This window comes from Phalacrocorax aristotelis, chromosome 2 (assembly GCF_949628215.1).
Source record: "Phalacrocorax aristotelis chromosome 2, bGulAri2.1, whole genome shotgun sequence".
Lineage (NCBI taxonomy): Eukaryota > Metazoa > Chordata > Aves > Suliformes > Phalacrocoracidae > Phalacrocorax > Phalacrocorax aristotelis.
In genome coordinates, this window is record NC_134277.1 from 55052781 (window position 1) to 55067909 (window position 15129).

The 15129-nt window shown below is 41.0% G+C and overlaps 1 protein-coding gene across 1 annotated transcript in view; it reads right to left on the reverse strand.

The window, feature by feature from the left end:
- Nucleotides 1–14590, reverse strand: part of ITPRID1 (ITPR interacting domain containing 1) — a 52327-nt gene extending 37737 nt beyond the window's left edge. The window contains exons 1-3 of the mRNA XM_075083637.1: nt 14484–14590; nt 12325–12430; nt 2467–2510 (exon numbers count right to left, since the gene is read on the reverse strand). Coding sequence (XP_074939738.1) covers nt 2467–2510; nt 12325–12430; nt 14484–14511 — 178 coding nt within the window. The 5' untranslated portion in view covers nt 14512–14590. The remainder of the gene's footprint in view (nt 1–2466; nt 2511–12324; nt 12431–14483) is intronic.
- Nucleotides 14591–15129: the final 539 nt, after the last annotated feature.

Genomic DNA, 15129 nt, shown 5'->3' on the forward strand with positions numbered 1-15129 from the left:
TTTCAAGAGTAATTCACTGAAAGTTTGTGCCTATTAGTGAATACTGATTTCTCTGGGGTTTGCATCATGCTCTAAATGTGTTTGAGGGGAGTGACACAGCTGCAGGGCACTTGCAAGTGTTTCTGGAGGAGAAAGTATTTGTCCAAAAACTGATAACATGGTTTATTGGACTCCAAGGGTGCTATACCTATCAGCTGTAAGGTGCATATTTCAACATTTCATGATGATGAAATGGGAATAAATCAGATGCAAATATGCAGTGCCTGTAGTTGTCTTTCCCTCCTAACACTGAAATAACACACATGTTGATCCTCTGAAAGGTGGGGTAGCATTTGCCTAGGAGCAACAGTCAATATCCTTCTGCATTCCACAAGATGAATATTTTTTTTTCTAATTTTGAATGTTTTCTTTTCTATTTAACAAAATTGTGTCAATAAAGAAGGAGAAAACATCCTTTCACATTCTCTACTGGATTATTCTTCCGCTCATAAATTCCAATACAAGTTCATTCTGGCTTACTCAGAGCAAGGTTATCCATCCAAATTGAGAATATAAAGGTTACTGACATCCTGTAATTTGCTGTGGTAACATAAACCAGACTTTCTAGCAGCAAACTGAGCATAATTTGAATAAGAATCTGCCTCTTGTTGTATACCATTTCCTACTCACGTGCCAACAGAAGCTGTAGATTCACTATAAAAATGCTTGTGAATGTAAAAAATAAGATCTGAAAGTGAGACTTAATACAATTTTTCCCTAGCAGCACGTAGGCACTCCTCTCTGTAACAGAACATTATACCAAAACTGGCTGCTGCTTTGATTTCCTCAATATCTCATATTGTTGGGACTGAATGAACACAAGTGCTGCCAAGTTAAAAACCTAACGCTGTGAAACACTGGCCAGGGTGTTAAGTAAATAATTTAATGATGAGAAACCTGGTGTTTGTAGGTGGTGTAGGAAGTAGCAGGTCACCAAAAAAATCAAATGGGCAGAACTTGATAGGGTACTACAAGTTGGGTAAGAGGTAGTAGCTGATGTGGCTGTACTCTCAAACTGGACAAACACAGGGTCTTTTGCTGTAGGCTAAAGTAAGTTGAATTGTCCTGTATTGCTGTGGGTCAAGAACACGTCAACATCCATTTCAAACATTGGAACAGGCTGCCCAGGGAAGTGGCTGAGTCTCCATCCCTGGAGGTATTTAAAAGAAGGGTAGATGTGGTGCTTGAGGATATGGTTTAGTGGTGGACTCGGCAGTGATAGGTTAGTGGTTGGACTCGATGATCTTAAGGGTCTTTTCCAACCTTAACGATTCTAGGATTCTATGATACTGCTACCAAGGCTAAGCCATCCAACTTGTTAAGAGGTGGTAAACGGCTCAGGAGCCCATGTCCACTTTGTGACTTGGACAAACTTTTCACCTCCAAGTAGTGCAACACAGGCCATTTCACTCATGATTAGAGTCTCCACTTCTTTCTCTAATGAGAAGACTCTCATGAGAAGTTCCTCATTAGAGTGCTTGACATTTTGAAATATTAGAGTTTGTTTTCTCCGTATTTAAGAGGTCACAGAAATAGTAATGGGGAGGGTACGGTATTTATACTTCCTGATCTGTGTAAGTATTTTGTTCCTGACACAAGAAACACTGAATCTCATTACCAAACTGGAAGATACTTTGGGGGAAATAATGCCCTTTAGAAATCTGTCAGAAAACCTTATGAAAACAAACAAACAAACAAACAAAATAATTTGTAAACCAACTGTGGTGCTCTGTTTACTGCACATCTAAGTATATCTTTGCTTATGAATAATATATTTTGCTAAGCAAAATGTGGCCTCTGATACTGGAGGGAAGATGAGGCATTTTAGCCTTGGTAATCTCTGATTAGCAGGAGACAAGGTTAAATCACATATTGTTGAACTGCATCTTCTACTTGTGAACCCAATAAACAAAAAGTGTAGATATGGAATCACTAACAAATAATATTTTGGGCTTCCAAAAGCACTAAATATGTGGACATTTTCAGGATTATATGAGGAGCTGTGAGGTGATTTGGGCTTCTGGCTCCTTTCCTAAAATAAATAATAGTCTCTGAATTCTCTACATTCTGGAGGTCAGGAAAGTAAGTGAGAACAAATGAGAAGTTCTGCATTCAGGTCAGGCAGAATTTCAGTCACCCGAAACTCTTGTACCCTAACTTCCAGACTACCGTGCAAACCCATCCTAGAAACCTCTACTCCTTCAGTAGAAGAAAATCAAATCATGCCAGTGGAAAAGGTGAGCCTAAGACTTTTCTGTTGATGATGTCATAAGAGAATCTCCTCATTACAACTTCTAATGGAGGAAAAAATATATAGCTTATCCATGAATATCACATTTTCCCAATAGCCCCCACCAAGGTCTGTGGTGCTTGGTATTTTATAGTTAACAGTCCTTATTAGAAATTACAAAAGATATTCTGTCTTACCTGCCTGCTCTTGGCCTTGCAGCTTATCCCTACTTGTAGAGAGGCTGTAAGAGAAAAACCATTAAAAAACCCAAAGAAATTAAATCCCCCCAAAGAATTTCCTGAGAAGAAACAAGGTCAGGGAGGCAGTCCAATGGGCAAGCACAGCACAGGGCACTCAGGGCAGGGATGAGCTGAGTGGGGATGGCTGGTAGAAAACCAGAACCATAGGCTCATCATCTTTTCTGCCTGTGAACATCACCTACTTTCCCCTCTGTTAAGTGTTGAGATTCAAATCTTGAGTTTATGCATAAGGCAAGAACCAGAAAATTTTAGCACTGTGCATGAGCAAAGCCTGTCCCTTCTGAACTTAAATTTTACTAAGAATCTAATTAAATCATCTTGTCTGGGGCAGGAGTGAGAAGAATGGAAGGAAAAGCCTTTTCAGTGTATCACATAAAAGGCAGCTCTCAGCTGATCCATGTCTGCATCGTGACATAGTAATTATTAATGACATCAGTAATAGTAACCAGCCCTGCAATGCATGTGTTTAGCTGCCTTGGCCTTATCCTGCTACTGGAAAACACTGCCACAACTGTTACATAAGATTACTGCTATTTTTTTGCTCCTCACCATACTTACAAAGATCGTTCCTAAGGCTGTGTCCTTCTTTTTTCTTCTCTGGCACAACCCTGCTTCTAAACAAATACACTTTGGTTGCTGCATTTCTTAAGCAGTGAATGCATTAAGTCGTATTGAAAAGTTCATGGGAAATACAAGTCTTTATTTTTATCGTGAACAAAGACAAAAAGTTAAAAAAATCAGAATTTTGGTGAACAACATAAATTCAAGTTGAAGTTCAAGGTTAATCTATATTTCCCTATAGTAGCACATTGCCTCACAGAGTTGTAGGTATGTGTAACCACAGTTTGTGCCATAAAACATGTTTGTGCAGCAGGCTTCATTTCCCTTGGGGAACACAGCTTTGTGAGTTTCCCATGATGTAGCAGATAGCTTGATCAGAAAGCTATCCAGACACATCATGGGAAATGCTGTCCTTCAAATAATACCTTGGAAATGAACAGAGCACTGAGATACATTTCTTATGAGGCACTTAGTCATAAGCAAGATAGGTCATTTCGGACTAAATGGTTGTGAAAGAGTATTTTGATGTAGTTCAACAAAATAAAAGTCCATTCTTTAGTTGAAATCAGTCAAAGCAGAATATTTTGTTCTGAATTTTCATGGGTCACAATTTTCCTACCATAAACTCCAATGTTGCAGACATTATACTTTCTACCAGAGAAATCAGGCAACAAATAATTAAGTAATAATGCGACCCAAACTTACAAAACACAAGAATTCAACCAGTGACGAATATTTTCTTCTATAGAGTCTTCTAAAAATAAAAGTAGAGCTCTTAGGTAAAGTATTGACAGATCCTTTTGTAAGAATTAACTACCTTATAGTATGCCTCCATTTCTGGTGAATCATGGAATGCATGAGAAATACTAGGAGAAGGGTCTACTACTTTTATTTTCTTTTCATTTTCTTCTTTTCTTTTCTAAAAAGAAAAAATATTTCTTTCTAACCAAATCTGGAAAACAAAATAAAATCCTGAATTATTTAATTGTCTCTATTATCTGCCAGTGATCCATATTTTTGAGGTATCTAGCAGTCCTAATGAAAATAGAAAACTAGCTTTTCTTATTCTGCGTGAATGCACCTTGGCGCACGGTTCCTGAATAGCTTGAAATGGGGAAGACAGTCCACTCTTGTGTGGAGGGAGGTTTATCTTCTCCTGTTTAGCAAAGATGCAGGAAGCCTCCAGCAGAGCCAGGAACAGATCCCAGCTCTCTTGCCTTTCCATTCAGTTTTTCAACCCAAAGGTAAGCAAAGATGTCTCAGAAGTATTCAATTCGTTGCTGAAAAATGTTACAGGCAGGCTTCTTTCCCTGCAGGTTCAACTGAAGCCACTGAGACCATCAGTGTAAGGAGCAGCCTTGCTCTCCGTGACAGAGAGGGCAGGGAAATGCTGATCTGCAACATGTCTCAGTTGGACACAGGACAAAGCAGGACATGATTTGGTGCATTATCGCCCTTGGATTCAATGATGCAACTCTCATTAACACATGAAAAGACATGGAAAGACTGCAGCAGAAGGCTTTACGCTCAAGTCTTTAGAGATCTAATTTTGATGTGTAGAATACAGTATATGTGGATTTGCAAGATTACTGGGTTTTGTTAAACTACAGAGTAACAGAGTCATTTTAAGACTGTCAATCTCTGCCTAGCTGTAACCCTGAAAGCTCATTACTGGTGCACTAAAGATTAAGATCTCTTAGTAAGCCAGCACGTTTTCTCCAAACCAGTCTTTTAGGTTCCCTTTATGGTCAATACAAAGAGTAAGGCACCTCCATGGCAGTTCACCTACATTAGGAGGAAGAGACAAGGAGCTGTGTGGAGATCCGTTTCTCCACCGACGGAAGAAACAGCCTAGCCTTGGACTAAGCACAGAGCTCTGAAAGGGGTACTGAGATGATCCCAGGTGTTAGGTGACAAACCCTGCCTGACCAGTGGCACATTCACACAGGCAGAAGTGAGAACAGTAGAACAAAGGTGAAGTTTTGATGAAAACAAGATCAGATTTCGCAACACATGGTGATTTTTCTCCATCCAACGAAGAGAAAGGAGGCAAACTGCAACTGCAAGTGTTACACTGAGTATCAATGTAAGTATCTGGTACTTACAAACTGTCCTGGGGAAACAATAGATGTGTGCACATTTAACATTTCAATAGGAAATACTAACAGGTGCACAGATTCCACCAGCACCTTTGTGGGCAAGAAGAAAAGATTGACAATAAAAATGAAGGTGGAGTTAATGACTAAGAGCAAAGCGGGAATGCTTGTCACCAGCACAAGCACACTAGTACAGAACCCTGCCCCGATATTGTCCTTAGTCACCATGGGATGCTGAGAATCTGCAGAATCCCTTTTTCCAGTCTAATGAAGCAGTGGCATAGGAAAAAGGGGAGTCAACCACTTTTAACAGAGGAGAGTCTTCATCTATGTGAGTCCATCATGCTCGGCTGCACAACAGAATCCCTCCCTTGTCCATCTCAAAGCTATGGCTGATCCATTGGCCTGGATCTGATGCCATCTCACAAAGAAAGTCTGAAAACTAAAAATATCCTTCACCCTTACTCATCATAAAGCATCAGCAGTGGTTTTAGAGCCTATCAGTCAATAGGGAGTTCTATTGTTGATCATATAGTGGATACTATTTTTTGAGGCTGACTCCCTGGGCTGGTACTCTGGAAACATAGGTTTCTTCTTGAATGGGCAAATATCTTCTTTCTTTTGTCCCTCAGTTTCCTGTGCTCAATGCAAATATAACAATACCACCTCTTTTCAATGTCATCCATTTGAACTGTAAAGATTTTTGACCAGCAGCACCTTGTACCCTGGTCAGTGTAATAACATGCTCTTTTTCTTCTTTTCAGTACCGTCATAACAGATATTTTAAAATCATCTGCAATGACTAGTGCTGTGGCATCTTGTTCTCTATCCATTCCCATATCTTTCAGAAATTAACCTTTTCCCACACATTCAGATGCATTTGCAACCAAAAGTGAGCTTGGTATGATGCCACTGACATAGCTGTCCAGCTGCTACCCCTCAGACTGTGAAAACTGCTTCAGCAAACCAGCAAGGCAATGTTCTCGCAGCCATCAATGCAATTATTAGTCACATCAAGGTGGGGTTGTTCCTGAGATGGTGAGGAGGCCTTGGGAGAAAAGGGTGCATAAGATGAGAGATAGAAACCAGGCTGTGTCAAAGACATTCAGAGATTAAAATAGATTAAGCCCCAGAAGAGCAGCTTTTAAGTGGTTCGGTATCAGTGCACATGGTGTTGAAAGGGAACACCTATTAAATGCTGTTTTATTTAGTGAAATTGGGAGGCTTTTTGTCTGATCCTGAGAGCATTGGTTCAAGGAAGCACAGCTTAGCAGCCCCTGAAAAGTCATCTCCACTTAGCTTTGCTGAAAGACTTGATCTTCATTGCCTGGGACACTGCCACCACTTCCTGAGCAAAAAGACTGTCCACCAAGGTGAAATGCAGCTACGAGAAGTAGTTTTATGACTCTCCTGGCTTGAAAACCAAAGGAACAATGTGTAGGTCTGCCATAGTCACATACAACAACGCAGACATGACACCAGAGACAAAGACTTTACAAAGCCACCTACCAATGATTGGGGTGGAAAAAATTTCTTTCCTGCCGCTTTTGTAAATGTTCTTGGGACAAATAAACCAGGATACTTGACATGCTTTGAAATCACTTAGTTTTCGTTAGTCATTTGTCATTGGGTTGGTGTACCAACTGATTTCCTTGCTATTATTACCTTTTAGGAGACCTTGAGACTAATAAAATGCCATAAGTAAAAGACTGAGAGAATGGACTAGCAACCTCCTTTGTGCAGAGGATGGCATATACAGCATGAACTGTGTTTCCAAGTCCTTTCTTTAGCAGAGGGAGCCTAGAGTCTCATCTACTTAGTGTGGTCTCTCAAAAAATCCTTCATTCCAGTTAGAGCATTGCAGTTACACAAAAATGGTGAAAAAATATCTTTCGCTGCCTTTGGTCAAAGAAAAAAACTGCAGGGAAATGGAGCCTCACATCTGTCAGAGAAGTTGCCAGGGGTAATGCCTGCGCAGCAGAAGGAGGTCAAAGAAAGGACAGTAGTGTTTTGGGGGAGTAAAGTGGGGAGAGTGAGGCAGAAGGACCATTTTTTCATGACAGGATGACTCACATCAGAGGAGGGTTACAAGTCAAAGTTCAGAGCAAGCCTAACTGAAATTAGCTCATTTCCCAGCTAAGTAGTCCACCAGCCTGATTCTCCATTGCCTGATGACTTGCACAGCCATTTACAGCGGGGCACAATGAGGGTAAGATGTTACAATGGGATTGAACTGTAAATGACACAACATAAAGGGCAATAGAGAGTTTGGCCCCAGATGTGGGAAGTACAGAGGTAACTTCCATTACATTTAATTAGTGCTATCACCATTAATTTCCTGTGCATATACAGCAGAAGACATCCTTTTGATTTCAAATTAATTAACACATAATGATTAATCTGATAGGGTACATCTTTTCAGACAAGAGTGTCCTCTTGATCACAGTTTGGGTGCCAGCACCACTCATCATCTGTGTGTTTTAATTTCTAACTGCTCTCCAGTAGCAAATTTAGCTCTGCAAATCTGTTGATGGAATGAATGACTGGCTGGTTTCCATGTTCTGTGTTTTGTTCATTTGATAACACACTGAGAACATCTTGGAAATCCTTTTTTTTTTTTTTTTTTTTCTTTCCCCCCTCTCCTCCTCCCCTCCAAGGAGGTTTCAAGGTAGAAATTGAGGACTCTGCATCAGCAAGAAATTTATACCAGATTTCTACTACAGAATGGAAGAAATGAAAAGTTTCTAAAAATTGAAAAACATATAAACAGTTTATGGCAGGTTCCCAGACAGATTTGTCTCACATCGGTTGCCAGCATTTAACAGAACCATTCTCCTTGCCACCAACTACAGTAAAGTGTGTTTGTTTCACCGAAGCAGGATCTTGAACTTCTTCAGCTTCACACCATATTCTTCACACTGTGTGATACCTACTGGATAGAGCTGTTAATATTACTCATCGCCTTCCATTTGTCAAGTGATTACTCAATCACACTTGGTTAATATTTATCCACTTCCTTTAGTCGTTTATGAATGCAAACATCTCCATATCCAGGTGCACCAACACCTGAACAGGCAGCGCATGGTTAATTTTAATATTGAGAAACATGCAACTAAACTTGTAGATATACAGATATGGATTAGGAGGTATCAGCAAATCTCAGATACCTTAAGAAGGACATAAAATTCCCAAGGTATTCTATTTCCATCCAGAAAAGTATTTGAGTATATTTACGGTGACCGGGATGTTTCAGCATAACAGCAGAACACTAAGTATACTTTTGCAATACAGAATGAAGAAAAAAAATGCTTTTTTCAGATCCCATAACTAGGATGAGGAGTTTTTCTATTATCAACTGTATGAACTCATACATATATGGTTTCTGAATCAATCACTGCATTCAGATAACCATTAAAAAAAGAAAAGAATGCAAGGAAAACATAAAGAAGATCCTTCATACTATTATCGTGGAGTCATTTATGTGACACAGTTGTGTGTGGCATTTTGGCTTAGCTATGCTTTTTATGGCAGCTCCATCAGGGAGAAAGATGATGGTATCTATCTACCCATTTCTGTTCCAGTAAACAGGAAGAAAGATGCTGCTAGCACAGTGCCCTCAAGCAGGAACAACCGTAATTTTTGGTCTGTAGTATTCACTCTTTTCAGTTGCCATTTTCTGGGACAAACCACTGCTTGAAGACTGAGGACTCTTGTTCTCTCTCTGTCTTACTAGAAGCAAAAGGAGATGACAAAAACCTCTTCAGTCTTCAACTTTAGTCCCTGACTTTGGGCAGCTAAATGAAGTTGAGGTCCCCTTTCCCTGTCCATCAACCTGCAAGTGGTTAAACACACTGAAATCTTAGCTACGGTAGGAAGATACTAATTTATTTTTTCTCTTCAGCATGCCTGCCATTTGCATTGAAAGAAATGAAACACACTTGGTTTGGTATTCAAAACACCCCTGGAACATCCATGTGAAAACTCACAAGTGAAGAGGCTCCAGGGAATGAAGCTTTTCTGGAAGTGCACCAGGTAGTAAAAGCTTGTAATTATACTTCAGGCCTTCTTATATGTCGGTAAATATAAATTTGGGTAGGTTTCTGTCTGTCTGAAGCCTTTGGCAAAATTGCTGCTCAGAGGCCACAATATCAAGTTGTTCTGCTCTTTTTGAAGTAGAAGTCCTAGAGATGGTTGAGACAATCAGTGTTGCTTACTGTGAATAACTGAATTGGAAGCTGATGGTATCATCATGCTGTATTTTAATCACAGTGTGAGCTCAGTCTTAATTGAGAAGAAACATAACAGATAATGCTAAATAACAGTAGCTAAAGATGCTTCCATTTGAAACAGCATAAGACTGTGCTGAAGAGGAAGAGTTGTATTTTAAGCCTCCCAGATACATAAGGGAAAGTGCATAAATTCAGTGCACAGGTTGTCACAAGCAAGGAGACAAAACAACAGTGAAAACAGTAACAGCAGCAATAATTTTGAGGACACTCAGTTTGAGCCTGGTCTCTTTGCTAAAAAACATCCCCTGGCTAGTCAACTGAGACAGTCTATGAAGCTGTGAAAAAATCAAAGCTCTTTGAATCAGGAATTAAACTCTTAACTGGAATTAAAACCAGAAATAAAAAAATAATTATTATTTCTCGCATTATATCTTACAGATAAGTAGAGGAATAAAAAGTCTTTATAAAACTTTTAATGACTACAATGAAAAAAATTTATAAGCTCCAACCTGTATGGCTTGATCCAGCTGTTAATATGATGGAATTATTGCAGACTGGTGCATCTGTGCCTCTGCTTTGCAACAGATCCAAAGTCTGAAATACTGGAGGACAGGAACTGGTATTCTTGGCTTGGCTTTCCACCCCCATTAATTTTTTTTTTCAAAGATACTAGGAAGGGCAAGGAAAGGCCGTTTGCCAACAATGTGGTGTTTAAGTTGACAGTTTGGTGGGATGATTGTTTGCTTAGCCTCTGGGCAAAGGGAAAGCAGAAATCGGGAATAATATAGTTTTTAACAATGGGAATGTCAGCAAAAGACAGGATGGGAAAGAGAGGGTGGAGGAGTGAGGGAAATAATAACTGAAAGTGTGTGTGTGTGTGTGTGGAAGAAATAAAAAGCCAGAAGTCGCTTTGGTTGCTTCCATTTCCAAGAAATATATTGCTGTGCCTTTAACTCCGTATGCCTCTTTGGCACATACACCAGGGGAAGGATTACACTTTACTAAGGAAGTAATGCAAACTTGTCTTCATTTGGTTACCATGGATATGGCACTATGTGAGACAAAGCCTCCCATTTGCATTGCAAACAACCAGGAGCAGTGAAGGACACCCAAGTTGATATTCTGGCCACAGAGCACCCCAGGTTCTTCCTTGTGACTGATCACAAGTAAAAACCACCAGCTTTGGGTCTGCGCTTGGTACCAAGAGAACAAGTGTAAGGGATGTTGCATTTCAGATGAAGAAAGAAGAGGCAGAATCATGCACGTCTGCAGAACAAATAGCATTTCTTGCCCTACCTAGTGTGAAATAGCTACTATATAGGTGTGGTGATCATTTAGCTTTCCAGCTTTCCCCCCCTCGGCAATCAGTGTGTTGGTAATCTGGAGTAAGTGATTTCCACAAACACTGGAATGGAATAGGAAGCGGCCAAGTCTTATGATTGCTGGGCTTTTATGCAACAGTTTTTATCTAGCTAAGTATCCTCTTCATTCTGCAGAAGTACTATATAAAGTACCTTAATTTTATACAAAATCCAGTTAAATGAGCAAGATGAACAGTCCCCTAAGCAGACCTAGTGGGAACCAGCACAGCACAGTTAATAGCAAAGAGGGAAATTGTCTTGTTTCCCTAAAACAAATTGCAAATGATTGTTTGTCTATTAGATTGCTGGGCTGTCAGATATTCTTTTCTATTGCTTTAAGCTCTGCCAGATATATAGTCACACATCATTTTTATTTCAACTGACATGGAATACAAATGGTATGGCCCTGCTTCTATGGATAGAAACGGCCAAATTGCCATCAGTTTCAGTGAAAAAAGAACTGGATCCAAATAGCCCACATCCATGAATTAAGAGTTTTCTTTCCCAGGGATCTTAGGCACAGATTAACCTGAAGAGTAGATAGGTGTTTGGCAAAAACATTGTTTCCTCCCTTAGCACTGGACCAGGCCAATCCCTGATGGGGCCAGGGCAGCTACATCATTCCAGGATACTTTTCTTGGCTCCCCACTTCAGGACAGTGGCCCACAGCTGGTGACAGGGCACCAGCACCATCTAAGTAGCTTTCCTTTGTTAAGGAGATCTCCCAGATCTCTCTCTGCCCCTACACCACTGTTCTCCTTGGGTAGGGGGGGATAATTAGGACCACCAACCTTTCCATTGCCCACCAAATGGTCCACAAAATAGTACCTTTGCACCAATATACACCACTCACATCAGTGTCTTTGTTTCTTCCTTGCGTCTGCGAGTGAGAGAAGCATCACCCCCAGATGTGTTTGCCTTTTCCCTTTCTTCTAAAGCAAGCAACTGGTGCCACACCTAGCCCTGAATGCATTTTCTAACACTGTGCTCATGGGGAGGTCAAGCCCATTACCACTGTGTCCCTGAGCAAACACTGTGAGCAAAGAATAGGGAGCTTTGCAAAAGGGTTAAGTTACTTCCTTGCTCTGCTGTCCCACCTCATCATGCCCCTTGAACTCCCACTCAGACCCCGTAGCAGCACAGTAATATGTGCCCTTGAGACCAGTTTTAGAGGCACACAGCAACATCACCAGACCAAGGTCTACATGTACCCTGAGGATTATTTCAGGTGTTTCCAGTAACCCTAATACTAAGTTAAATACCGATGGGACAGCATCTGCCAGGTCCTTTAGTGAACAAGCTGCTGGGGAGAGGGGCAGGGACAGGGGCAAGTATTAAACACAGAAATCTGCCCCAGGCTTGTGTTGACTGTGTAAGCACCACTGGACTTTATACACACGTGCTTCATTCTTCTCCTAACCTTTCAGAGTGCCCGGCAATGAAACAAAGCTCTGCACCTACTTTTTCCTCCTCCCTCTCTGCACCAGCCCACGAAGCAGGTCAAGAAGGGAGAGGGAGGAGGGTGGGACTTGAAATGGGAGCAAATACCTGCAACAGCTCTCCAGGGCTTCCCAGTCCTCAGTCTCCCCTTGCAGTGGTGCACAGCAGGGACACGTCGCCCACGGGCTGCTCTTAGTCCTCTTCCAGATGCACCCTAGAGCAGCAACAGGAAAGTGTAGAAAATGCCGGTGCCAGCCTGTCTTGTCAGACCAAAGCAAGTGTAAATCCTGACCATACGTAGGTTTCCTGGAAAACTGAACTTAGCATTTTGATTACTTTTAGTCCCATCCACCTGCCATGTAGGATCCTTTCCTTCCCCTGCAACAAAATTGATTAGGAAATCGTTTTCTTGGCATTTCTTTAAACATTAGTACAATTGCCAGTGAAGACATGGTGAGGCAGGCAGGATGGTAAAGTCTCTTGAATGACAACATGACTCAGAGTGAATAATCTATGAAAAGCACTGTTTTCTTTAGTGTCTGAAAATAAGTTTGGGCTCAGTCCTACAATCAATAGATCTGTTCCCTCTGGGTGTTCAGTCCCTGGTTTAGTTTAGTGAAAAATATTTTGTTGCTTTAATTCTATTAATGTTGCACAAACACAAGAGGGATGGGAAAAGCAGCATTCCCTTCCTCCTCACATCAGCCTGACTGCAAATTCTATATGGTAATGATGAATCTATAAATGGTAGATATCCTGCTATTTCTACTGGTTTCAGGGGAGTTACAGAGAGATATTCCAGAAGAGGTAAATGGCCTGCTATTTTTATTTTTAGCATTGTCAGGGCTAGGAATAACTCACTCTGACTCTTATGGACAAGGGTAAATTTGCAGAAATGAGATTCAGAACATTTGGTTTTTATTCTCGATAAAACTAGGATCTTTAAGTCACAAAGGATAGAGCAACAGTTAAGTGTATTGGCCCTTGAAATGTCATTCTCACAGGGCTCATTTCAAAGTATAGCACCAGTGTAAACTATTTTTAAATTTGTTGCTATTTACAACAATACTGTTCAAGTGGAATTTGGTTCTCACCAACATTTATATCCTTGTCCCACCCTTACATGGGAGCTCAGACTTCTTATTTGATGATAAAAGTTCCCAAAACCAGTACTGGAAGGATATGCATTTCACTAATACCTCAGTAACATCCTAACATGGAGAAGGAAACACTGATTCTGCTCCCTTGCAACTAGTCATACCTGATTTTGCCATGACTTTGGAACAAATTCAGGTAGCTTTAGGTTAGTTCACAAGCAGCCTGGCTGAATTCTGTCAGAAGCCAGCATGCTTGATATATGTCAGCGAATAAGGAAAGAAATCAGATGAGGCTGACCTCCTATCTTAGATTAGAGATGCTACATGTTCACCAGAATTGCTCTGACAAATATTTAACCATAATTATTCCCTCCTTTCCCTCTTCAATACAGAGTTTCAACCAATTTTTCTTTCATATGGAAGTAGACAGGTTTTGCCCAAAATTACTCCCGATTTAACTGCAGTCACTTCAGGTCTAGTTCTGACACTACAAAAGTCAGTTGAAAACTACCCACTGAGAAAATTTGGATCAGGCTTCGTCCACACTAGACTCTGCTAGCCATCACAAACATTAATTTCTCCCATCAGTAAATTGGCACAGAAACCCCTGAGGGCAAACATTTTACTTCTTTTACTTCTCTGGGTTGATAAGAGTATACTTTGCATACCAGGGGTGGGTGGCAGAGGGGGACGACAATGACTGTAAGTATATGTAATCTTTTGTGTTGTAGGCCAGATTTTATGCCCTTGAGTCAAACAGATGTCATTTAAACAATTGCTAATCCTATCTCTATGTCTGAGAAAACAAAGAGTATAGTCAATAACTTAAACTGACTTTATACAGGCCAATAAAACTACACGGGTTAGTGTCTTAGATAGTGGTACCATTAGACACTGTATATTTAATTACTCAGCGACGTAAGCTTCAAGCTTTAGCCACTGGTAATGGCATTGTCCCATGCACATGGAGTAATATAGTACGAGGCACAGTTAGACGCACCTTCCCTCTCTGTTAACGTGCTCCCGCACGGTGGAATAGCAGAAAAGGAATTTTGTCCTCCAAAGATACTTCCATTGGCATCACCCCTCTGACAGTTGTTCTTGTCTGTGGTAGGCTTACAATACAAATGCAGCTTCAATAAAGAATAAAGGAAAGTAAACAAGGCTTACCTGGGCCAGCATGGGTACTGCAGAGCATGCTCTAATGCTCCTTCAGAAGCCAGAGGAGGGACAGGTGACACTCTCCAGCAGCTCTCCCATCTCTGCTCAACAGCTCTGGAAATCTGTTGCAGCTTTCCTGTTCCTAAAGGAGAGAAGACAAACATTTGCCTAACCTCGGCTGATATTTTCATAATCCCCACCCATTCACGCCAAAAAGAAACCTGTTTTTCAAATACACACTGTCTACTCTGTGTCACAAGTGTTTTCAAGAATAGACATGTTCAGAAAGTTTTGTACCATTCAGTTTTTTCTTAAAGTGATGCAGGAAGTTGGCAGATTGTAGGGTCAGCAAGACCTGTTGTGAGCACTGCTGCCCTGTTGATGCCACAAGCCAACCTGTCTGCACAGAGTCGTACGTGAATGCAAAACACACTGGGCAATCCTGCCGGGTGAGGCAGACACAGGCTGGGAAGTGGTCCCAACGACATCTAAAACCAGACTACCTTAACGTGGTCAGTCCACACCACCTTCTACAGGTATGAAGATCCATTTGTCTGTGAGAAGGAAGCCTGCCCAGTTGTCAGCCAGTCATCCAAACTGGGGATGGTGGCGACTGCAGAGTTCATCAGAACCATAAAAATTCCTGGTGCCTTCA